Below are 25,638 nucleotides of genomic sequence, written 5' to 3' on the forward strand. Positions count from 1 at the left end.
GTATCTGAAAGATAGTTTAGACAAGGATAGCAATGGTTTCGTCGCTAATCCATTGAGTCCACGCATTTGAACCGAATAATTGGAATCATTATCCGCAAGTGTTGAAGATTTTTCTCGGTTTTGCAGTAGCTTCTGCACTACTCGCAATATGGTTTCTGGGAAACTCAGTGCAGTGCTGATACGCGAACTCTGCTCGGAGACGATAGATTTGCTCGTGCACAAGATTGTATATCATTCCCCGAAAACGTAAATTAGGCTTTGATGAACATCTCTAAGCTGTTTATATAATTTTTATTTTCGTTCGCGCGTGTGTCACCCTTTGTTTTGACAGTTTTTAAAATACACTGTGCCCACTTACCCAAATAAAAAATCGCATAGGTCGCCACAAATCTATTCTCGGCGTTTCAACATCTTGCACCTTATTCAGTTGCAAACTGGTCGGGTCGTAACCGCTGTTAAAAATACTACTTTAGAGTTGTCCTTGGCGTAATTGACTTCGACAGTTTGTATGCATGTATCGCGTGTAATAATCGTTTTGGCATGTCTCGCACTAAATTCGTCTTTGCTCATGCTTCTGACGTTACGTCTGTCGTGGGTAAAGCAAATATTTGAAAAATAATATCGCTTAGCTGCTGTTTACTCACCAGGCATATGGTGTGCAGTTAATCTGCTACATTTGAAAGAATATTACAAAAAGATGCAGTCAGGTAAGCAGTTATTTTTTAAATAATGTCCAGCATTTTTTACACAAAAATCAATAAATTTTGTAGTGGAAAGAGTGTCAGTTGGAAGGGACAAAGATGGCAATCCGATTTTAACATCAGAATCGTTAGAGAAATTTGCTGATGATGGTTTCATACTGATCCCGCATTTGTTAGACCCGGAAGAGCTGAGCATTTTGAAGACAACGGTCGAAAACAATGAAGTGGTGAAGGCAGGTTTTGTTTTATTATATATAGCACAACTTATAGGGCCATAGGCGGATATTATTCGTGAAAAGTACAATTTGATTAAGTGAATGTTTCTTATCAGTATGAGACAACTCCTGCATATAATTCTTCCGCGTTGGAATATTTTTTTTCAAGCCCAGTTGGGATATAGCAATACTACATCTTGGACAAATCAATTTAAAGAAAGAAGTCGATACCGCATCTAAATTGCTGTTTGAAATTGCCAAGTAATTTTTTTTAGCTAATATTACGTCACCTATATTGTATTGGACAATGAATAAAGTATATATATATATATTCAGTATAAGTACATGTTATGTTTTTTATTGTTTCCCGCAAAAATAGAAACATGCGTATGGGAGGAACGATGGACAAGGTAGGAAGGCAAAAGTTGTGCTTTGGAATCGCCCAGGAACGGACATAACTGGGATTATTTCAAGAAGTGAAAAAGTAGCAGGAACTATGGAAAAGGTATAATTCATATAAATTGTTAGGGTGCCAACGAAAATAAATTTTAAATTCTGAATTTATAAACGAGATACCCGGTTACCCGACATCGGAGCCACATTGGGACCACCTCGATATAGCCCCTTGTCATAACTAAATTTAGGTTACAAAGCAATATGATGCATTCAGACAATCTGCTAAAATTTAATAAAGATAGTGTGCGACGTGGCTTGAAAATGGAGCTGTGGAACCGGATATGGGAGTTAATAGTTTGGCATGTTTGAAACTGTGGGAGTCACCGGAGCCGTATTTTTAAACCATTCGCTTTCGGGAGTCGAATTTCGTAGTTCGCCGTAATTGGAACTTAAGAATCCCAATGATCATGGATTTAGTCTGGATTTTTAACGGAAACTCGAATAACATTATCTTTACCACGCCTTCTTAATATTCATTTGAAAAATGCTTCGTTTTTGTTATCAAAATTTGAAATATCGGAGGCCAAGTTTTTTTCAGTCCAAAGTCGGAGGTCGATTGTAAATTTTCCCTAACTTTACAGCCCCGGTAAAATGACCAATAGGAAAATGATGAAAACCAGCGTGCATTAATGTATATATATATTTATGCTATGAATTATCGTTATCTGCTAAATGGGAAATCTGTTTTCGTTTAGTTGCTAGGCGGGGAGGTTTACCATTACCACTCGAAAATTATCATGAAAGATGCACATACTGGTGGAATGCACGTGTGGCATCAGGACTACGGATATTGGTATAGCAATGGATGCCTTTTCCCTGATATGGGAACCGTTTTCATTGCTATCGACAGAACCCACAAAGACAATGGGTGCTTAAAGGTACTTATCAAGTAAAATACATAACTTTTTAGATACGATAGACCAGGGGTCGGCAACCTACGGCCCGCGGTATAATATAACCCGGCCCGCGACGCTTTACTGAATTATAGTTACAAAACAGCTGTTTTGACGATTATATTCTTAACGTAACAGAATTTATTGTGAGTCACGTGTAAAGTAAATTACATTATAATGTAATAAGTATAAAATTCATAATTACTCGCTTAGTGAGAATATAATTTAAATATAATTAGACGAATTGCAACAAAACGCAGAAAAGTTGATGCTTACTGCAAAGGCTTCAATGGCGCCGAATATTTAAATGGAATATTTTGAGATGCAATGCAATGAGAAAATAAATCTATATTCTCTTCGAGAGATGTATCACTGCTTGATTTTTATTATAAAACGTATCATCCGTTATGTTATCAACTTTCTGAAAATATGTGCGGCCCGCCAATGACTTACAACCCTTAATTTTGGCCCGCGAGCGCCAAAAAAAGGTTGCCGACCCCTGCGATAGACGATAACAGATAAAATATTACAAAATTCTTAGGTGTATTTCATAATCTTGAATCTTAAAATATTTGTTACGTAAAGGGATAGGTGACTCGGAAGAAGTAAAATTCCTGGGACCTCCTGAAGTATGCGTACCAAGATGGCGCATAACCTGAACCCAGGTTGTGTACCAGCTTAGGATTCAGTTTGTGCGACATCTTGGCGCGCATACTTCAGGAGTACCAATTCCTGTAATTCAGTTTCAGTTAATAAATGTTTGCAGCCGATATTTCAATATTATCGGTATATAGACCTATTTATTATACCTTGCAAATTGACAATCCTTTACGAAGTTATATGATCAACAGCATCTCCAAACAAAATTGCGTTTTGACCAACCGTGTCTTTTGTGTTCTTAATTTATTGCGTTATTAAACAGTAGACTACTGGACTCTTGCAACGTCATTGTTGAAAGTTTGCCGAAATTTCATGTTAATTATTCTGGTTCATTAGAATGAGCCGTTATTGTGTCATTTGGTAGGTAGTGAAAGGCTCTCACAAATGTGGAAGAATAGATCATACAAGAATAGGAGATCAAGCTGGTATCGAAGGAGAAAGATTGGATGAGATATTGAAGAGATTAACGGTACTGCAGGCAGAAATGGAACCAGGAGATGCCTTATTTTTCCACAGGTAAACACAAAGATTATAATAAAAGTAGCCTATTCATTTTTTCTTCATTCAAACAACCATTAATTTCTAATTATTTTGTCATCAGTAATGTGATGCATAGGAGTGAGCAAAATTCCAGCAATGATCGCAGATGGGCTTTCTTATGTGCTTACAATCGAGCAGACAATAATCCAGTGATTGAACATCATCATGCCAGATATTTTCCACTCGAAAAGGTAGGCTTACATTAAATATCAGTTTATTGCATATGACAAAGGATTATAAAATTATTCGGCTCGACGGTGTGGCGCATCGTGCTAAGCGTTAGGAATACGCTCGCCACCGCATCTCTGATTACCCTTCGTGGGATAGCAGGTTCGAATCCCATGCGGTGATGATCATATGCGAGATTGCTGGACTTCTCGCCGCCGCAGGGTGGTTCACGTAACCGCTGGTCGGTTACGGCTCCCTCCACCATCAAGTCCATGCTTCCGAAAACAAATAACTGGCTAACTAATCCCATACCCGACCTAGACCGGTAACCGGACGAGAGGCCGTGGTTCGCCATATGATTACGCCGTCTTATCGACTTTCCTCTCCCCCGGGATAAATATGTAAATCCTATCCTATTCTATTCGTTCTATGTGCAGGTGCCAAATTCTAGAATTTCCTTGTGCAAGCCCACTGATTCAATGGATGGAAAAGATTTTTTCTCTCTTGTTGATGACGTTAGCATGGTTGCGCTGGATCCCAATTTTAAAGAAGATATGAAGAAATAAATATCAATTATTACCGTAGCATTCGCTTATGATGATGTACATTTTGATTCATTTTTGCACTTGAAGAAAAAAAGTCTTTTATATCAGGTTCAGTTGAATTGTTCGAATCTGCGTTTATATCTATTGTTGACGAAGTTGAAATGCCATTGTAATGTTTATTCTGCGAAGTCGATCACATTGATATTTATAAATAATTATTTGATTGAATTGCAATGTGTACTCACACTTTATATACATTAATTTGGTTGAACAATGAAAGTGAACAATATCATTTAATCATTCACTGCGGATAAACGCATCGCTTCGAGCGTCGGAAAAGATTATGTTGCAATACATCATTATATTGACTACGTTTCAATTGTCTACTGGTCTGTAATACAATAATGAACCAAATTATCCTACGGGCTCACATGCTTTTTCCACGATAAAGTTTTTTGCTAAAATGCTTAGTTAGTTGCCTAGTCGGCAACAAATCGTTATAACTCGCCAAAGTTTTCGCTGAGTTCGAAACCTAAGTTCCCTTTGAAGCAACCTAATACGATAGCGAGGCAGGAAATACTTTGACAAATTTGCGTTGTAAGTTTTAGGGAATTGCAAACTCAATTAATAAAAAATATTTTATTTCGTTGGTGTTTACAAGAAACGGTAGACACTGCCACATTGCAAACATTGTACATAAGAACGCTGAGTTCGAAACCCAAGTTCCCTTTGAAGCAACTTAATACGATAGCGAGGCAGGAAAAACTTTGACAAATTTGCGTTGTAAGTTTTAGGGAATTGCAAACTCAATTAATAAAAAATATTTTATAGGGTTTGGTGTTTACAAGAAACGGTAGACACTGCCACATTGCAAACATTGTACATAAGAACAAAAAAATATTAAATATATATTCATCTTAAAAACGTACTATATTTGGACGAGGAAGACTATCAAAGTCATTGAGACAGGTACACCATTTTTGCTGAGTTTAGCAGCAGATGACATCAAACAACGTCAGACAATACGGAAGTAAATTAGCATGAATAAATAAAACACAATTTGATAACTGAAATTTAAAAGAAAACGGGAGAGTCTATAGAAAAATATATTGGAATATGTCAATTTTGAGTTCTGTAACTAAAACAATGGAGGTCTGAAGGTATCATGTCGTCAGATTACTAGTATATATTGAAGAAATGATAACCGTTTTTCTTTTCCAAATCAACATATATATTTGAAATCGATTAACATATAGGCTAAAATAGTTGGGAGAGGGTTCGCACAAATTTCGAAGAATAAATCACACGGGAACCGAAGATCAAGATACAAATCTTAAAGAAATTTATGGTGTTATACATCCATATATAACACCATTATCATCCATGTCGGGTATGGGATTAGTTAGCCAGATAGTTATTTGTTTCTTCCGGCGCATGGATTCGAATGAATAACATAGTGCCACAACTAGCAAATCTTAATTGCTAACTAAATTTCTTGAATATCAAGTCCATGCTTCCGAAAAACAAATAACTAACTAACCCCATACCCGTCATGGAATGGTAACCGGGCGAGAGGCCGTGGTTCGCCATATGATTAAGCTATCTTATCGGCTTTCCTCTCCCCCGGGGACCTTTCACCGAGCATCGACTTCCTTGTTTAGTGACGTAACGTAGTGACGTAACAATGCTGCCTTTTCGCATCCGCTCAGACACTTTTCTCACTTAGACGGATTTTCAAGCGTGGTCGTAAACATTACCTCCTAAACATTACATTACCTAGGTCCTAGACTTAGCTAAAATTCCTTACCGGTACTTTTAAAAAACAGATTGTTGTATGCGATGAATCATAAAGATGGTTTGAAACACATACCCCATTTACAGGCGCCAACTCGCAAAAGCACTCTTAAAATAGCCCCGAAAATTTTGCAATGATAAAGTATAGTAAGAATTTTTCGGGGGTCAAAGGTCTTCATTAAACCTCAAATATGAGATTCGGGGATTTCAGACTCAGAGTTTGCATTTCTTAGTTTATTCCTGTCACAATGACCAGTCAGCAACAAGTCAACATTGACGTAACAATTGCAATTTGTTTTATAGCTCAGACGCCTCGTTCTGTCGTTCGTTCAGGCATATATTCAAACATGGGTGTAAGCACCAAAAATTGCCTCGTTTTCGTGGTTTTGTGTGTTATTTGCCATTTTTTAGTTGTTTCTAAAAATTAGTTGTAGGCTAAATCAAATAGCATAATTGCAATTATATATACCGGTATCGAGTAGGGTAGCTTTAGTTCAACCACACGCGGGACGAATGCTTGCGACGAACTGTCTGACTGTAATTCACTAATTCAGCAATACAGAAATAGCGAAATACAAATACGTGGGTGTGGGAAGGAATGGCCATGACTTGGTCGTAGTTCAGCCGGTATCACTACGGTGCACGGTTGGTATTTTAAAAATAACCAGTAGGCCTATGTATAAACAAGAAGAGGTGACATACAGTACCGGTAATTGCTAATAATGTAATACGGTACTGACCAATGATAAAATTCACAATTTGCTGGTAAAAATCTGGGGAAGGGGGGTTATAAGTTTAGTGGTCCTAATTTAGTATTTACAGATTTAAAAGGAGCATTCATCGTGCTAAGTGTTATGCTCACCATCGCACCTCTGATTACCCTGCGCGGGTTCAAATCCCATACAGGGTTAATTATGTCTGTATGTGCGAGAGGATTGCTGGACTCCTCACTGCCGTAACCCAGTTTACTAAACCCAATAACCGATGGTTGTTTACGGCTTCCTCAAGTCAATGCTCTGACGCTCCTGAAAAACAAAAGAGAATATCGGTCGGAGACCGAAGACTTATCGATCGAAACTGCGGTTTCAATTCATGATTCTATAGTGACACCGCGTGTCCCATCACTAATTAATTAATAACCCCCCAAAATAATACGACATAATTCATCCAAAATCAATAGGCTTCTGGTCCGAGATATGATGAATGCACATGCACATTTGGAGCGGATTCAATCTCGCCTTTCATCTAACAGACAAATACCTATCAACATACTTACCGATCTTAAGATCGATAAGTAATAACTGACTAACTGATCCCATGCCCAACATGGACTGGTAATTGGACGAGAGGCTGTAGTTCGCCACATGAATAATTCCTCCCATCGGTTTTCCTCTCCCCCGGGATAAATACGTAAATCCTGTGTTGCATTTTTCATATAAAGATATCATCTGAATTTGTTATGCTCACTACATCTGATAGCATACATTTTAGAATGTTAATTTAATGCGATAATACTGTCTGACTGTTACACCAAGTAGAAATACTGAAATAGTATTTTCTCACTTGACTGTTAAGGCATTTTATTAGCGGAAAAAGACTGATGGCAATCGATTGATGTAATCTTTAACATCATTTACTTGACACTTGAAGGCTAGTGAAATAATTCACTTGCAATATGTTGGATGGGAAGTATATGCAATGTGCTATTTTGAGTGTACTGTTAATCATAAGTTGCAATTTATTGAAAATTTGTGCCGCTGCTATGCAAAATCATGGATTAAATTTTTCATACTCACATGAAGAAAAAGCTTTTTTAAGAGCGAAAAAATCTCATGGATTTATGGAATATTCTGTTGGTGAAATTCAGACTGTACAAGATGTTAACTTTGATGATCATAATGGTTTGAATAATATGCCATTGGATAGAAGGAAAATTGTGAAAAGTATATGTAACGTAGCTCATGACAATCAATCCAATAATTTTACCTTAAAAGGCGGTTTCAAACATGAAAACAATGCAGAATCACGCAATATACACAAACCTGTTTTTGACAAATCCTTCACAAATACAAAACCATTTTATACGTCACAAATCAAAAATGAATACATTCTGATGTTTGATGGATATTACACACCTGAATACAGGAAGAAAATCATCATCTCCGCTTTAATGAAAGCTGATATTTCACAATCAAATTTTGGTATTATTGAGCGACACAATCCAGCAGCAAAATATCCCAGCGATTTTGATGTATTACAAATCAATCCATTGTTAGCAAACAAAGTAAGTAATTTCAGCAGTGAGTTTTTTCTTTACTAACAATACAGTAAATGTCTTCTATGTATGTATCATCGGCAGGGCTTTGATTAAGCATTATTGAATACTCATTCTGTCATTGCTCCGCTTCATATAATTCAAGTAATGTAAAAGAAAAATTCTTATGTCTTGTTACTCATCTATGTATTGGCCAATAGTATCAGAGTATGGTATTTTTATTTTGTTTACAGTACTTCTGGTAACTAACGCCAGGGTTACGAGACGGAATTGTACTTTAAAACTGAGTCAAGAATTTTGAATTTCCATGAGTCAAAATTTCAAACTTAACTGGTTATATTTGAAAGACTAGAACGCATTGACTTAGTATTCTCAATAGACAATTAAAGGAGACTTGAATATGCTAAAGTATTTTTATGGTCAAAAAATTTTCAGAGTCCTAATGGGAGTCCAGAGTTGGAACTTGAGCCTTTTTTGAAATGGTTTTTAATTGGGTATGACTTTTCCTTGACTTCACTGCCCTGATGTGTTTTTTCCTACTGGAATAATCCTCTTGTTCAAAAGAACAATGGTTGTTTCAAATAGCATCTCTTAATGTCTAATTGAATAATTTGGAATCCGATTGAATTCCATTTTAATTAATTCCTTTGCCTATTTTTAGGTATAAGTATTTTTTTTTGAGAAATGAACTTCGATTTATTGCACTCATCTTGAAAATTACTCAATTTTGTTATTTTTCAGGCAATTGAAATTCTGAAGTTAGAATCCAGAGTTGAACATATTACACCACAAAGAATTGTTATAAGAAGTTTGAAGTCATTGCAAGCAGTTGATGAAGATTTGACAGAGCCTGTTAAAACATTTCATAAAAGAACATTTGCCAGCAAAGAAGATGAACAAATTGACAAATCACATGCAGTACATACTAGACATCTACTTCGGGCATTACCAAAGCAGATCACCCAGGTTTGGTCGCATCATGTATTGTTATTGGATTTTTCTAATGTTCCTAACTAGCAGGTTATGATGTGAGCATATTTTGTCCACATGTCCCATTTGATCAAGTATATATATAAATATTTATTGATAGCAAACTTTGATTTATAACTATTTGTTGGAAACACAACCTAAAAATGACAAATAAGACGCTAAATTACCAAAAGAGACAATGTTTACTACCGTCTACCACGCTTGAATATCTGTCTGAGCAAAAGAAGTGTCCGATTGTTAAGGAAATGAACAATGAAATCGATATTCGGGGAAACATCTAAAACATATAATGGGTTTTAAACCATATTCTATGTAGCTGAGGTCTCAAGTCAACATAAGCTTACAAAAATCATTTCTCTAATTGTTAACCTCATTGTTAACTTATGTTAACAATCCCATTTAAATCTCAAGCTCAGCATTTACTAAACAAACAAGTATTATTCATAGGTATTATGTTCTGTTTGATCCAAGTTCTTGTTTGCTTAAGATAGCATATGACTTCTAAACAAAGCATGTTTTATTATAATGCTGATGGCTTTTTATTATAATGCTGACGACTTTGTAATACTTTGAACTTTTTCAATATCTTTTTGGGTAGATTATGGGCATTAAAATTAGCTTTAAATCTCATTTCAATTTCCTTAATTTTTTGTTTAACTTATTAGAACACTTGAACTTTTGTTTTAATATCAAATTAAAAAAAATATCTATCATGCTTGCATAACTCGGCTGTCTCAGCTTAACCGGGAGGTATGGTAAGCCCAAGTATATTGCCATTTCCCAACTTTTGTATTTGATAAACCATGTTGTATTTGCAAATCTACAATTTTGACTCAACCTTGCCTCAACTAATCAAATAGATACTTTGATGTTTTATGTAATTTTTATGTAGTCATTGCTTATTTATTCATGGATTTTTTATTCCAGCTCATCTATGTCCCATATGTTAATTTTACCCTATTATCTTTACCACCCATGTACTTAAATATTTCATTCAAACTGAAAGCCTAATTGCAAACAGCAAAATTGTTACATGCAGTGTATCTGAACTGGTCCAGCAGCCACCCTTTACATGCATCAATCATTCGCTCTTTTCATTCATCTATTAGCCCTGTGCAAGTCCCTATGCAAGGACCTCCTATTTATCGGAAGGACCAGAATCATTCATGTTCCACATTGTGTTCCCAATTTATTATGCCCCAGGTGGCGTGGTGGAACTGGGATTTGAACCTATAATACCAACATATTCAAACTAAACACTCTAACCACTTAGCCACTATGCTCTGTTTGCATCAAACATCTTAATTCTTGTTATTTATGTTTAGGTTTTGCGAGCAGATTGGCTGTGGAATTCTGGATTCGCTGGTCAAGGGATCAAAGTTGCAATATTTGATACTGGATTACCAGAACACAATAGTAATTTTAAATATGTGAAAGAACGTACTAATTGGACTAATGAAAAAATGTTGAATGATGGATTGGGTCATGGCACTTTTGTTGCAGGCGTAATTGGCAGTACTTCAAAAGAATGCCCAGGATTAGCACCGAATGCAGAACTTTATATTTTTCGTGTTTTCACAAATAATCAAGTGAGAAAATCTAAATTTCAAGCTTCCTTAACAAATGATATAAAATTATCAATTGAACATATACAATTTCAAACAAAACATATACAAAAATTTCTTTCCTCCTCAACTAATGCCCCAGGTGATTTCATATTTTGTGTACTCAAAAGATTGAAGAAATTGCTATGGTATTTTTTAATCCTTATTCAATTTTATTCCAATTTTCCTCGTTTTAGTTTGATTACGATTTTCGGGACTAGCCAAGTGACACCTGGTACACATACTACATTCCGGTGTTGGCCATCTTGGTTCACATACTTCGGAAGTACCTAGTATTTTGCCAATGATTTGTTCATTTTAATGAAAATTTCAGACATTATTTCATCTTTTTTCAGGTTTCCTATACCTCATGGTTTCTTGATGCTTTCAACTATGCAATATTAAAAAAAGTTGATATTTTAAATCTGAGTATCGGTGGACCAGATTTTATGGATTTACCTTTTGTTGATAAAGTATGGGAATTAACAGCCAATAAAATAATCATGATATCAGCAATTGGAAATGATGGTCCACTCTACGGTTAGTTTACACAGAATGATATTAGTTTAATTTTTTGTTTGTATTTGTACAGGGTTTTTATAAAGTTCTGTTACAAATTGCCCACAATCTTAACCAGTTTTTTTAAGTTTTAGTTATGAGTTATTTTACCTCATTCAATACACTATTATATGCCTGATTTCTCATCATTAGTTGTATCAACTACGAAGTTCTTTTTTTACGTAATTTGATATCGCACTTCATGGACACACTGTATATTGGACCAGTAGCCATTACGTGCAATAGAATAATTCAATGGGCTTGTTTAAATGTCTAAATTTACATGTTAAATTTAAATGTTTAAATTTATAATGATATTTTATGTGTGCTTCATTTAAACCAGGGGTCGGCAACCTTTTGTCGCTCGCGGGCCAAAATAAGGGTTGCAAGTCATTGGCGGGTCGCACATATTTTTAGAAAGTTGAAAACCGAACGGATGATGTTTTTTATAATTAAAATGAAGCAGTGATCTCTCGAATAGAATATCGATTATTTTCTCATTGCATTGCATTTTCGGCGCAATTGAACCCTTCGCACTTAGCATCAACTTTTCTGCGTTTTGTTGCCATTTGTCTGATTATAATTACCGTAAATTATAGGCTCACTAAACGAGTAATTGTGAATTTTAAACTTGTTAGATTATAATATAATTTAGTCTACATGCATCTCACAATTAATGTGTAACGTGAAAAATATAATCGTCAAAATAGCTGTTTTGTTACTAGCCTATATTTCAGTGAAGCGTCACGGGCTGGATTATGTTACTTCGTTGGCTGTAGGTTGACGACCCCTGATCTAAACTATTTGATAGTGTAAATTTAGGTTGGGCCGAAAAGTTATTTTGTGTTTATCATAGTAAATTCTCAACTTGTTAGCGAACAATTGGAAAAAGTTTTAGATTTAGGTCAAGCGAAGTAATAAGGAGTTTTTCCTTTTTAATGAACAGTTATTGATAATAGTAATACCAATTCCAATTGTTTCCATTCGCTATACAATTTTAATATAGTAAAATGAAAGTTTACACGCTCTGGCTGTTTTTATCATCTGTTTATATGCCTGAAGAAATTTATTTTTCAGTGTTCCCTTCCTTCATTTTAAACATAATAGATTTTTGATAACATAGGAACACTGAACAATCCTGCTGATCAGATGGATGTCATAGGAGTAGGAGGGATAGATTATGAAGATAACATTGCAAGGTTTTCCTCCCGTGGTATGACAACGTGGGAATTACCTGCTGGTTATGGTAGAATTAAACCTGACGTTGTTACATATGGTTCGTCAGTTCGTGGTCTGAGTTTGAATGGTGGCTGCAGGTAGACGTTGCATTTTATATATAAAATCAAGTGTAGTTTACTTTTCTCTCAAATAAGTTACAAATAATATGAAAACGGATGTTCAAAATTCAGAGGAAAAGAACTAACAATGAGCTTCTCGATTTATTATTTATTTTATGTTAATAAAATTTGATGTTCACTATTATTTATCTTTATTGTTCAACAAGCCTTTGGACATGTTGCCACTCATACATTTAATATAAATTACATTTGAAAGGACTAGTATCTATCCATGTATTCAGACACAAAAAAGATGGCGTCAGTTAACAATTCCATTACTCCATTGCAAAATGTACCAACTCTACCAAAATAGATTTAGTCTAATTTATAGCAATATTTTTTATTCAAAAATATTGATATCTAAAAACTATTTTGAAGGTTTATAGACAAAATGACATTTTCTAATATTAAATATCTTACACTATATTTTAGATCTTTATCGGGAACAAGTGTGGCCTCACCTGTAGTAGCTGGTGCTGTTGCTCTGCTATATAGTTCGGTTCCCCCCGAAAAACGAGGAATGGTTAATCCTGCTTCTATGAAACAGGTGGAGAGAACTTTTTTGTTTAAACTGTTATGTTGAATTATATTCATTTACCCATAGGAAGTGTGTATTAGAGGTCTAATTGGTCCTTTCTGATGTGTAAAATATCTAAATTTGCATGCCCGTATTTTATACTAGAAATGATGTACCGGTGTATATTAGGAGGATTTAACATTTATCTGAGAGAGAGGATAATCATATGGCATATCATTGCCTTTTCTCTGGTTACCATTTCATTTTAATTATGGAAATAGTTTATGGGTATTTGTTCCAACTGCATGGACTTGATAGTTGCAGGAGACTTGACCAGTCAGCAGTATTATGAGCCATCCTGTGATGTTGAGGGGTTCAACAATTGTCTCACACATAATTATCTCATAATTCCTTACAGTTATCCAGTTGTTTTTTGTCAACAATTGGACAACTGGATAATATTTTACTAAGAACAAAATAATAAACCTGGTTGGTATTTCTGTCTGTAATCACTCTTATAGCAAATGACTGGAGATTATTTCAAGATTTATTATTTGGTTTGTTTCAGGCTCTGATGGCATCAGCAAAGAGGTTACCAGGTGTAAATATGTTTGAACAAGGTCAAGGAAAGCTGGATCTTATTAAAGCATACAAGGTGGAACTTATTCATAGTAGTATTTCACTAGGTACTATGGTTATCATGTGTAAGCTTCCACTGATATGTAAGAAGTTACCACCGATATATTGGACCGGAATCTTTCCGATTCAGCCTTGCCCAAACAATTTATTACACCCTATGTGGGAATGACATTCAAACTCGATGTTTGTTTTATGATTTCTAATTTCACTTTTAGTTCAATGCTTGTATGCTTTGAGTAAACTTGTTCAACGAAGATTTCAGCCTGAAGGTTTTCGTTGATTAAAAGTTTCATAAGTTACAAATTGTTCTTAGGTTAGGATTCCATGTTATCATATAACTGAGTTGGTCCTAAACTGTTCGTCAACGAAATACTAATCCTTTCCCTAATAAATGATAAAATAAAAGTGATAAAATTTGAGTGAGAAGGTTGACTGACTATGTTTGCCTGGCATTTATCCTTGTTACAATTGTTTATGTGCACAAAACAAGGTAGTATATAGTTTTGAATAAATGTACAAATACTATATTATTGAACTTTACCTTGCTGTAAATTGTAATTTGAATGTTAATAAAGACAAACTTTCTTTCGAATGCAATGTGATTTCTACCGCTGAAAGTAAATATGTCGTGACTTTAAAAATTTTGCCAACCACTACATTTTGCCCAGTTACAAGTCTCTGTTAGGGAGGAGAATTGTAATCCAGTATTAACAATCAAAATGCATGGATAGAAAACTTACAAAACTGTCAACTTATCTTTGTTACATTACGAGGAAATAAACATAAATCATATGTTTCTTTATTACATGCAGATTCTCAACAGCTACACACCACAAGCCAGTCTTACACCAAGCTACATAGATTTCTCTGAATGTCCTTACATGTGGCCATATTGCACTCAGCCCATGTATTATGGTGCAATTCCTACCATCGTAAACATAACCATTCTAAATGGTATGTCTGTAACTGGTTGGATTAAGGACAAACCAATATGGAGACCATACACAGACAAATATGGAGAATATCTTGAGGTAATCTGTGTTTTTGATTGGGATTATAGATGATTCAATGATTGTCAATGAATAGGCTAGTTAGTTACATAATATATGATACCAGTACCTTATTATGGAAGATGCTGCAAAGACATACATCTGTTTTGAATATGTAATAAGAATTATTAGTAGAGGTTGCGTGAGACTGACTCCCAATCCTTTCTCAATGCCTTTGCGCTGGTGGATGAATATGCGAATAATGCAAGGATGCTGTAGCAGGAATAAAAATACTATAATAGCAGCAAGACTCTTGAATTGCATATTATGTAATGAGAATGGTCAATATAATTTACGTCTCCATTTTTCGCAAAAAAGGTCTGGTTTTTTACATTGCTGGTGAAACAAATATTATATTTATAAATTTCATCATCAAAACTTCAATTCGGCAAAAATATATTTCTTGTATTTATTTTTCCTTTCTAGTAAGATACTGGTATTCTGACAGATTTAAAAAAAAATTGCACCTTAGACTTACCGATTCATGATTGATAAGCATTCTTTTATAGTTTGACCTAGTAGTATAGATAGATGTTGATTAATTACTGGTAATATTATACATGTATAAAACTGAGTATCTATCTCAAGTGTCTTGTTTCTCTTATCATTAACTTAGCCTATATACAAAAACAATGATTGATTTGAAATTTTTCTTCTTCGATTTTCAGTTTAATTGACATCCACAAAACCATGTTCTTACTTAGACTGGTATTCATTACGAAAATTCTTGTAATACTGGAAAAATTGAAAATAACTTTGTGCCGCATTTTTCATGTATGTAGGCTACATCTTACAGTTTTTTTGATTTTTTAATTTTTATCTCAAGTATTTTTTTAATACGACTTTCATTTCTTGAAATCGTTTTAATAATAAATTTGTAAAATCACATTCCATGTAATACTTGTTTTAACGAGCTCTAGCTAAAGCATAGCCTAACTGTTAAGGTATAAGGCATTTCACACTTTTGTTCCTATGAACTCTTAACACCATTTCTTCCAAGCATTTTTCTTTCAAGCATACTTGTGGTACGTACAGGTCAGAATGATAGTTTTCCACATAAATAGCAACATAACTTTTTTTAGTAAGGACATACATACAAACTAGTAGAACACTCATTACAATCATTATTCAAATGAGTTATTAATAAACGATAATTCCAGGTTGGCTTTTCTCATTCTGAATCACTTTGGCCATGGTCTGGATATCTTTCTCTCTCTCTTTCTGTATCTGAGAAAGCTGCTCAATGGGAGGGAGAGGCACAAGGACATGTTGAAGTTACAATTGCATCACCTGCTACTGAAAATGACGATGGACCTCAGAGTGAAATCACGAGTACTCTCAAATTACCAATTCGAGTGAAAATTATTCCAACTCCTCCAAGAGAGAAGAGATTGTTGTGGGATCAGTTTCATAATTTGAGATATCCGCCAGGTAAATTGCTTCTGTTATTTATATTTTGAAGCAGCAGTATTATAATTGAAACGAACATAACCAAAATTTGAGTTAAAAATATAAGTTTACTATATTGTCAAGTAGAAATGACAAAAACGCTATTACAAACAAAAATCAATAATGCTTTTTGATTGTTTGTATTATTTAGTGTCTGATTGAGGCTTTCTCAAGAAAAGGTTTCGATGCCATGATGTGAAAATATCAAAAATCATTTTGTCTCATTAACGTTATTGTTTTGATCATGATAATTCATGTTTTATACAGTACTTTTTATTTAATCCTTATAAAAAACATGCGAAACAATATGGTTATTGATCATATGATTTGTGGGATTCTTTAATTGATAAGTCATGTGAAAAACTAACTATAATTACAAACATTATATGACTCAAAAGATAGTCTGAAAATGAACCGAAAGTAAACAGTTGTCAACATTTCAATGACACCATTGGAAAGTATATACAGTATTATTTAAGTGCTTGCTTGGATTAACAGAACATACTAAATAATCTCTTTTTATGGTTTTGGAGTGAAATGATTAGAAATGCCAATCACAAAAAAAAAAATTTCATTCTGATGAAATTTATCCAAAATATTTGATGAAGTTATTTCTTTAACATAAATAACATATCCAAGGTTTACAAGCTTTTTTTGTGTTTTTATAATGAATGAAATGCAAACTTTGTGAAATAATCTACTTTAAAATATATAGCAATAATGGATCAAGTTTTTACTCAATAACAAAATATTTTAGTTGATTAAATTAATAATGAGGTGTTGGTTATTAAGAAAAGAGAAACTGATGAAGCTAATAGAATGACATATTATTAAACCAACTTAGATTTTTCTCTGCCTGTTCCGAACAAACTCTTGATTTATCGGGTGTGTTTTGGTAGTAAAAGAAAAAGTTTGTCAAAATCTCAATGGCTAGTTTTCAAACAGGGCGGGCAAAGGTTTCCACTTGGCACCATTCTTGATGACTACATAGAGTTAAATAACTGCAATTTGTTTAGTTCTTCGACTGTTGTGCATTTATTTTTTTTCTTTCGTATGTTAGCTTTTTTATTATGAAAACTAAACGATGGGAAGGTGTGAGTAAAACTTGGTATTTTTAAAGAAGGGCAAGGGGCCATGGGTGTTGAGAGTCCTTGATGGGGAGGCACACAAATTATGAATATCTGAGAATGACTGGTCTAGCGTAGCCAACGAGATCTACTTACTTATTAGAGTATGAGACCTATCGTTCTACTCCAGGGGTGGGCAACTTCTCTAGTCGGTGGGACGGATTCTAACATGAATAGTATTCAATATCTTAATCACATATTTATTAGCTGTTGCAAGAGAGAAAGTAATAAATCGTGTTTAGAGTAAAGTTTAAACTTCACAAAAAATAGAGACCAAAAAAACACATAATGAATTTATCATAATGTACTAAAAGTGTAATAATGTAATATCATAAGACTGATGTACAGTCAGCGACCGGTCAAAATCTCATCGTATGTTGCCCATCCCTGTTCTACTCTGCTCACATGCAAAGTTGTGCAACTTTTACCTGTCATAACAAATTATACACATTCACAAATGCTAAATGTATTTTGAATAAATATAGGTCAATATAAGTAATTGATCAGTGCTTATAAAATATACCATTACCTTGATTGTAAATATGTAAATTAAACCAAAATTTTCAGGTTACTTCCCGAGAGATAACTTGAGAATGAAGAATGATCCTCTGGATTGGAATGGTGATCATATACACACAAATTTTCGAGATTTATATCAACATTTAAGAGATGGTGGATATTATATTGAGGTTTTAGGAGGAACATACAATTGTTTTGACGCTTCACAGTATGGTGCTTTGCTTATTATTGATCCTGAAGAAGAATTCTTTCCAAGTGAAATCCAGAAGTTGAAGAAAGATGTGTTTGATGAAGGATTGAATGTTATAGGTAGGAAAGTTTAGATACAAGTAAAGATGATTTTTTTAACTCCGCTTTGGTATAAAAAATTAACAAGACAAATGTACAGGGGGATAAGGAAAGTTGTCAAAACCTCCAAATGAGAGCTAAAAATACTAATCTAATTGAGACTCAAGCTTGTGATTATATGCTAGTATAAGTGTGAAACAACATGGTTTGTTTTTCTAGAATTCTGAATAACAAAACAATATGTTTTCGAAATTCATGTATTGGGACAATAATTAATGATGAATTGTATATTCTCTTTTGCAAAAGTTTGATATATATAATGATTGCTATGCAAAATGGGCATTTTTTTGAAAAATATTATTATTTCATCAATAATAATTTTCTAAATAAAAGTTTTTCTGACAGCAATAAATTTGAAGTTTATTCAAACTAAATTTTTTGAACATATGGTTGTGAACAAAAATTAATTTTTTTATAGTATTCAGTGATTGGTACAATACAACTGTCATGGAGAAAGTAAATTTCTTCGATGAAAACACAAGACGTTGGTGGATTCCTGAGACTGGAGGAAGCAATATACCTTCTCTCAATAGCCTGCTTGCACCATATGGGATCGCATTTTCTGATCGTGTTTTCGAGGGCGATTTCACTTTCGGAAATCATGAGATGTACTATGCATCTGGTACGGCATTGGCTAGGTTTCCTGTAGATAAAGGTGGATTGGTTGTCGGCAGAACTTTGCATGATCAAGCTGTGGAAATTCTTCTTGGAAGAAAAGATGAACCGGTCAAAGAAGTGCCGATACTTGGTTTGCATCAGGTTGGTGAATTTTTTGCATATCTGTGATATTACATCGAGTATTCCCGTAGTGTGTTTACCACTTACCAGGTTAGGGTTATGACATAATTTTATCTCGATTTTACTTATTTTAGTTCTAGTACGAGTTCAGAGACTGTCTGTGTTAGCCAATTGAATATGCCCCTGCCCATAGGTTCGTTTACACAACTTGATGTAAAGAATGGCGCACAAAATTAGTTACCTTCATATTAGTACACATACTTCTGGGAGCGCCTTACATTATTTATAACACTTGTTTGTGACTTTCTCTGTGAATAAGGCCCCGTACAAGCAGCTAATGTTTATGGTAGGGCTGGAATCTCTCCAGTTTAACCTATCTGCTCGGCCATCTGTTAATGATTATATATTATGTAGCGCAAGTATAACATAATATCTTTCTATTAAATTATTAAGAGTCATAGTCCACAGATATAATTGCTATTTCTTCGAAATAGATTATGTTATTCTTATTTCTCACTAATACTATCTCATACAAGAATACTTGTGGTAATGGTAATGACCACATACATATCAAAACAGGAAGTAATGAAGGAGAGATCCAATAAATGTATTTTTAATTTCATATTTATTCTACTTTCAAAAATAAGAAGCTTTCGATTTGCTCATTTAACCTTGTTTTAGGTGGAAAATGGTGGAAGACTAGCAATTTATGGCGATTCCAATTGCTTGGATACTGCCCATAAAGTAAAAGAATGTTTCTGGTTGTTGGATGCATTTCTTCAGTATACTTCTCATGTGAGTAACATTACTACACAGTGCCCAGTTATGCCTTAATTTTTATTCCTTTGCGCACCCAATATTTGTATCACAGAAATATAGTAGAGAAACGCATGTATCAGGTTCAGCCTTTTTTAGCATAGTCGAAGGGGGGTACACTTCACCCTTTTTTTAAAATAGATCTTAAAAACTGATTGAGTTAGAAGAAATGTGGATTTTTTGCAATATTGTTAAATAAATTTTAGTATTCGGCCCTTATGTCTACCTCGAATTGGTGACTGAATACTGTTTTTCATATTTTGTAAAAAAAAACTAGACAGCTGCTTGCATATTCAGGGCATTATTTCACCAGCATTTGGGTTGGGCAACAGTCAAGATACATCTGAAAGCAACAAGCAAGCATCGAGACCTTTACCGCCTGTTGAAAATGATCAGTTACCCAGGAGAATGGATGGAAATCATTTATTCAAGTATTCAAAGGTAACCTGTTAAAGTTTTTTTTTGTGTTTATTTAAATTAGCCCAAAGGAAGTCTCAAAGAAAAATTATGGTTTGAAGAGATGGTGCAACATTTCCAGGTGACTATTTCCTCCATCGTGTCGGTGGCTACACCAGTAATTGCTACCTGAAATTACTTCTTCCCCATTTGATTATCAATACGGTATATTTGAGGTTGAATATTATTCAGAAAACACACACTGAACCAATTCTGGGGGGGTGTACGTGCTTTGTTTGTCTCGAGATTTGGAGTCAAGCTCACCACGAATAATAGATTGAGCTGGAGGTATCAGAAATTTTAGTAGCTTCAAATCCTAAGTTAAGTTCCTGATACTATTTCTAGCCTATTTTTTTCAAGTCCCATCGCTGCATATAGTCTGATATATCATGATACCGGACTAAAAACACTATTGGCTAAGTGCCAAAGCTGTAGCCACAGATTGAATATTTATTGATGTATTTCACCAATTGATGTTAAAATAAACTATTAAGGTCTTGGATTATCAAATTGGACAACCACAATACACTGATATGCCATTCTGTCCACAATTGAAGATGACTTCTACTAAACCTCTCAACAATTCTACATCTCTTAATGTGTGGAAACATCCAAATCTACTTTCTATTGACGTCAGTCTATCTTCCGATGGAGAGTTTCTTCAACGTCAGGTTTGTTTCAATATTTCGTAGATAATTTTATTCAGCCACACCAAGCAGCGCTTCCTGACCTTAGAAGTTGGGTCGGAGCAAATCAATTCAAAAGTATTTATGTTGAGTATTATGTGCACTATAATATCGGTGAAATTTTTAGATGTATTAGGAGATCACATGATGACCTCACAGACTAGTCTGTGTATGTATCTGGGTGAGTAGTTGCATATGGGGTTTAAACACGAGAAGTGTAACTTTCGATACCGACACATTTAGATCGAATGTGGCCATTGAATATCCTGTCAGAACCCTCAAAATTCAATGTTCAACAGATGCAATACAATTATGAAACGTCTTTGTTGTCCTCAGTGTATTTACCCTTTTGTCTGTATCCAGCTCCAAGCCAACAATGAAGCTCACGCTCAAGATAACTTTCCTCACCAACATGACCATGAAAACATATTTCTCGCTTGGGAAAGGAGAGGGGTGAAATGGGGAGAACAAGCGCTTCATAAACATCAAATCCAAAAGGTTTTAAACTACGGAACAAGAACATGGTCATTTGTGCTTGTTATAATAATCATCATTGTCTTGGTGTTGCAATTCAGTGTCGGTGGAAGAAAAAGCAGAAAATGGGCTACGCCTAGAATAATTGCTTGGTGGCTTTTGATTGGATGGTGGAAAGTGTTATACATGTACATAAAGAAGTTACTCAGTTCTGCAAGGAAGCAGACAAGGATTCACGTTCATTCTGCGATAGATAAAGCAAAAGCCAGAAGGGCTGCAGTTTATAAACCACTAGTTTCAATGCAGCCGAGGAGAGACCATTTGTCTGGCTCTGATATAATTACGATTCCGTCCAGCAGTGCAAGTTAACCAGTTTCATTGATTGACAAGCTTTTATATTATTTTTCAAATTTAAATAAAATTAACAACAATCAATCACATTGTCATGTACTTCCTACAAATTTTCTAAAAAATTCTTCATTGTTTATTTCTGGGCTATGTGAAGTTCGTAACAGAAAAAGCGTCTCAAAAGTCCGCTCTGTGCTCAACAGTCTTTCTTGTAACGTCATGCCTTCTTGAGACATGGGCCCGGTGGCATAAGGTTCTACCTTACTATAGTAATGCAGAGGCCTAGGATTGAATCCTAGAGTTGCAAAGCATATACCAAGTGGAATTCCAAGAATGGCTCCTACGATACCAAATCTCATCATTCCAGATGGCCCACTTTTCCATGCATACAGTGCTGTGGCAATCCCAGTAGCTGCAACATAGTGACCGACTTTGTCCTCCAGTCTGTATATTGTCATTGATTGACTAATTCCGTATGTTACTGCATATAGTAGGCCGAACCTCCATCCCCATCGTATTGCGTACTTCGCTAAAGATCTCGCATAAACAGCGTCTCGAACCCGTTGGCCCATCATTCTGGAACAGAAATTGGGTATTACTTCCATAAATATATGCAGGCCAAAAGAAAACTAATTCACGTTACTGTACCTGGATTCATAGAATACAGTCCCTTCATGTTCTTTGTATTTAGCAAGATCACGGTTTGCATATTCTGCACCGTGAAAAACTCCAACCACGCAGCTCAAAATAAATGTACTCAAGCTGTAAATAATACAGGTTGAGATATTTTGCGAGTAAATGTAAAAAATTGAAACTATGAATGGTGATTACCGCAAGCTAGAAGCATAAAAATTCTGAATTTATTCTGCTAATTGGTTGTTAGTGGAGTGTTGGGAACATTCACATTTTTGCTACCCTGGTTATGATTACCGATATTTGCAGGATTAGTTCAGTGGTTCCCGATCTATTTATTTTCCTCTTGTGATATTAAAATCTATTTCCATTTAAGGGTGTGAAGCGTCAGCATACCGGCATACCACACCTCTGATTACCCTGCGTGAGTTCGAATCCTGTATGGGATAATTATGTGCGAGACGATTGCTGAACTCTTGAGCCGTTGTATTGTGTTTCACGTGAGGCTTCCTCCACCATCAAGTCCATGCATCTGAAACAAATACCCGACTAACTAATCCCATGCCCGACATGGACTGGTAATCGGACAAGTTCGCCATATGATTGAGCCCGTCTTATCGGCTTTTCTCTCCCCAGTGACACATGCTCGCAATCTGGCTTCCGTACACTTTGAATAGTTTATAATGTGTTTATAAATATGCATAGGAATAATAATAAGCAAGTAATATCGAAGAAAAAAAAACAAAATAAAATTCCCTCCTGGCGACAGGAAACTCTTGATTAACTAGTTCAATATTCCCATACATTACTGGTCCCATGCAAGACCATGATATGCCACATGATTACTTTCTTAAGGATGAATATGATAAATTATACTTGGCGCCTCAACATCCAATATTGTGAATACAATAGTAGATCTTACGTTAGGGTATCCCAGTTAAAGGTGTGAGTTGGGTTGTATGGATCATACATTTCCATATACATTCTTGGTAAAAAAGCCTGCTTCACTCGTTCCCATCCAGGTAATTTGACACAGTTTGCAGGCATACCTGCTAGTACATGAGGTGAATGGCCTGCATCTTCATCAATATGTATTTCTGGCCATTCCATTGTGTCCTTGATTGAGAATATAGGAGAAAATTACAAGATATATTTTGCACATATTCATTTGAAGATCAATGCAATCGCACGTCAATGAGGAATGATACTCCACAATGTGGTTCTAAATACCATGTTCAAAACGTGCATACCCAACATAGACCGGCAAGAAGCCATGGTTCGCTACAAATTTCTCTATCTGGGATAAATATAAAATGCAGTGCAGTTTGTGGTACAGTGATGGAAATTTTTATCATCCATCCATCAATGCATATGTTAAATCATAGTTTTATATTTGGAGTCACTAAAATCGATGTCTGCATGTCAACACTCACCTGACCATACAGTGACCATGACTTTGGAAGTAACGACTGGCTGAAATTATCAATTCTTCTCCTAGCATCGCCAAAAAAATTCCATACACTCATGGGAATATGCAGTTTTTCACGCAGATTATCATAGACTGGCTTCATGTATGCTTTTCTTCTTTCAAGAGTGACTTTCTTGAAGTACTTTTTTCTGTTGTGCTCTTGACGAGCAATGGATAAATGCAATTTTCTTTTCAATTCTGTGTTACCTTTTCCTGCAGCACATGCAGCTTTGATAACTTGTATTTGCCTGTCAGAGAAATCTCTAACATCAAACTGATAACTTTCTAATACGGTGCCTTTAACGGACATGACGGCGATGATTTGTCTGAAAACCCTGGACGTCACGTCACCGTAATTCCTAAACCCACGTATCACATTGAAAATGAACAAAACGCTAATAACTGAAAAAAGAAAGTTTTCATCAAAAAGAGTACCGTTCCATCTCTTGTCCCAAATAAAAATAACCCGATCTCTTGCTCTGGCCTACTACAATGCAATACACTCCACTGTCAGACTATATAGCAAGAACTGCGGAGTTTTATCATAGTTGTACCAAAGTGAATAAAAACCATAGTCACTTTGTGAGTTGTACTAAAACCATGCTTTTATTGAGCTCTGCGTCAGTCGCGCATGAGTTGCTAAGCTGTGCACTTGAAAGTTTATGGATGTTTCCATTTGCCGCGGCGCGCTGGAAACATTTTAGGATAGGATAGGATTTACATATTTATCCCGGGGGAGAGGAAAGCCGATAAGACGGCTTAATCATATGGCGAACCACGGCCTCTTGTCCGGTTACCAGTCCAGGTCGGGTATGGGATTAGTTAGCCAGTTATTTGTTTTCAGAAGCATGGACTTGATGGTGGAGGAAGCCGTAACCGACCAGCGGTTACGTGAACCACCCTACGGCGGCGAGGAGTCCAGCATTCCTCTCGCACATGATCATCCCCGCATGGGATTCGAACCTGCGACCCCACGAAGGGTAATCAGAGATGCGGTGGCGAGCGTATTCCTAACGCTTAGCACAATGCGCCATGTATATGAATGCTGTGTATATGAATCAATAAACTCATTCACCTTTCTAAGTCGTTTACTCTCTGTTAAAGGGTGTATGCCTTGATTGGTATGTCCTAATACTTCTTGATGCAGTGCATTTGTTTGCTGAGCCAACAACTAACATACCGGCTGAACCGAGCCTGAGTGATACTTTTAGTATACAGTATATTTCGAATGAAAATCAGGCAGATGTGATCAGTGTTCCCTCTGAGAAAATTTCACACTGCGCAAATATTGTTTTTACTGAGCAAGACTATTTTAAGGCTGAGCAGAATCCTAAATTATTTGCAAACTATATTGTCGGAATGCGAACAAAGCACACGTTTAACTCAAATAGCTTCTCTTTGTTTTCGCCTTTCCAAGGTTTATACATTTTGTGCATGTTTGTTGTGTTTATTGCTAAATCAAGCGACAATCATCCAAAGTACAATACTTGATGTACAACCTCGACATTTTTGTTGTTGAAATATCATTGCTTTCATCAAAATCAGAGTATGAAATTTTGCTTGTCTTATGCTCCGCATGATTTCTTCCCTGTAGGCCGCGAGCCGAGGCCATTTATCTTTCAGTTTCGTAGCGCA

General features: G+C 35.3%; 3 protein-coding genes across 3 annotated transcripts; 2 read left to right on the forward strand and 1 right to left on the reverse strand.

Annotated features, from left to right (window-relative positions):
• The first annotated feature begins 327 nt into the window (after positions 1–327).
• On the forward strand, positions 328–4,875 carry LOC120331754 (L-proline trans-4-hydroxylase-like). Its single transcript, XM_039398894.2, has 7 exons — positions 328–707; positions 771–934; positions 1,296–1,421; positions 2,068–2,250; positions 3,290–3,441; positions 3,527–3,656; positions 4,071–4,875. The coding sequence occupies exons 1-7, from the start codon at positions 698–700 to the stop codon at positions 4,197–4,199; spliced, it is 894 nt and encodes a 297-aa protein (XP_039254828.2). The 5' UTR covers positions 328–697; the 3' UTR covers positions 4,200–4,875.
• A 2,506-nt stretch (positions 4,876–7,381) lies between these two features.
• On the forward strand, positions 7,382–21,989 carry LOC120331694 (membrane-bound transcription factor site-1 protease-like). The gene is made up of 15 exons (XM_039398819.2): positions 7,382–8,256; positions 8,989–9,213; positions 10,563–10,826; positions 11,198–11,381; positions 12,523–12,715; positions 13,169–13,283; positions 13,822–13,908; positions 14,705–14,923; positions 16,102–16,372; positions 18,085–18,345; positions 18,803–19,143; positions 19,804–19,917; positions 20,236–20,379; positions 20,889–21,065; positions 21,444–21,989. The coding sequence occupies exons 1-15, from the start codon at positions 7,648–7,650 to the stop codon at positions 21,921–21,923; spliced, it is 3,684 nt and encodes a 1,227-aa protein (XP_039254753.2). The 5' UTR covers positions 7,382–7,647; the 3' UTR covers positions 21,924–21,989.
• On the reverse strand, positions 21,971–24,527 carry LOC120331737 (uncharacterized). The gene is made up of 4 exons (XM_039398875.2): positions 23,969–24,527; positions 23,458–23,651; positions 22,551–22,664; positions 21,971–22,478 (listed from the first exon to the last, which is right to left on the reverse strand). The coding sequence occupies exons 1-4, from the start codon at positions 24,311–24,313 to the stop codon at positions 21,998–22,000; spliced, it is 1,134 nt and encodes a 377-aa protein (XP_039254809.2). The 5' UTR covers positions 24,314–24,527; the 3' UTR covers positions 21,971–21,997.
• Positions 24,528–25,638: the final 1,111 nt, after the last annotated feature.

This window comes from Styela clava, chromosome 6 (assembly GCF_964204865.1).
Source record: "Styela clava chromosome 6, kaStyClav1.hap1.2, whole genome shotgun sequence".
Taxonomy (NCBI): domain Eukaryota; kingdom Metazoa; phylum Chordata; class Ascidiacea; order Stolidobranchia; family Styelidae; genus Styela; species Styela clava.

Bases quoted from the DNA above. Each gene is read 5' to 3' on its own strand.
- LOC120331754 (XM_039398894.2), top strand. The intron at 935-1,295 runs GCAGGTTTTGTT...CCGCAAAAATAG, and splicing joins AAAACAATGAAGTGGTGAAG to AAACATGCGTATGGGAGGAA. The intron at 1,422-2,067 runs GTATAATTCATA...GTTTTCGTTTAG, and splicing joins TAGCAGGAACTATGGAAAAG to TTGCTAGGCGGGGAGGTTTA.
- LOC120331694 (XM_039398819.2), top strand. From the start codon at position 7,648: ATGTTGGATGGGAAGTATATGCAATGTGCTATTTTGAGTGTACTGTTA. The intron at 8,257-8,988 runs GTAAGTAATTTC...GTTATTTTTCAG, and splicing joins ATCCATTGTTAGCAAACAAA to GCAATTGAAATTCTGAAGTT. The intron at 20,380-20,888 runs GTAACCTGTTAA...TAAACTATTAAG, and splicing joins ATTTATTCAAGTATTCAAAG to GTCTTGGATTATCAAATTGG.
- LOC120331737 (XM_039398875.2), bottom strand. From the start codon at position 24,313: ATGTCCGTTAAAGGCACCGTATTAGAAAGTTATCAGTTTGATGTTAGA. The intron at 23,652-23,968 runs GTGAGTGTTGAC...TTCTCAATCAAG, and splicing joins CATGGTCACTGTATGGTCAG to GACACAATGGAATGGCCAGA. The intron at 22,479-22,550 runs GTACAGTAACGT...TTTCTGTTCCAG, and splicing joins ACTGTATTCTATGAATCCAG to AATGATGGGCCAACGGGTTC.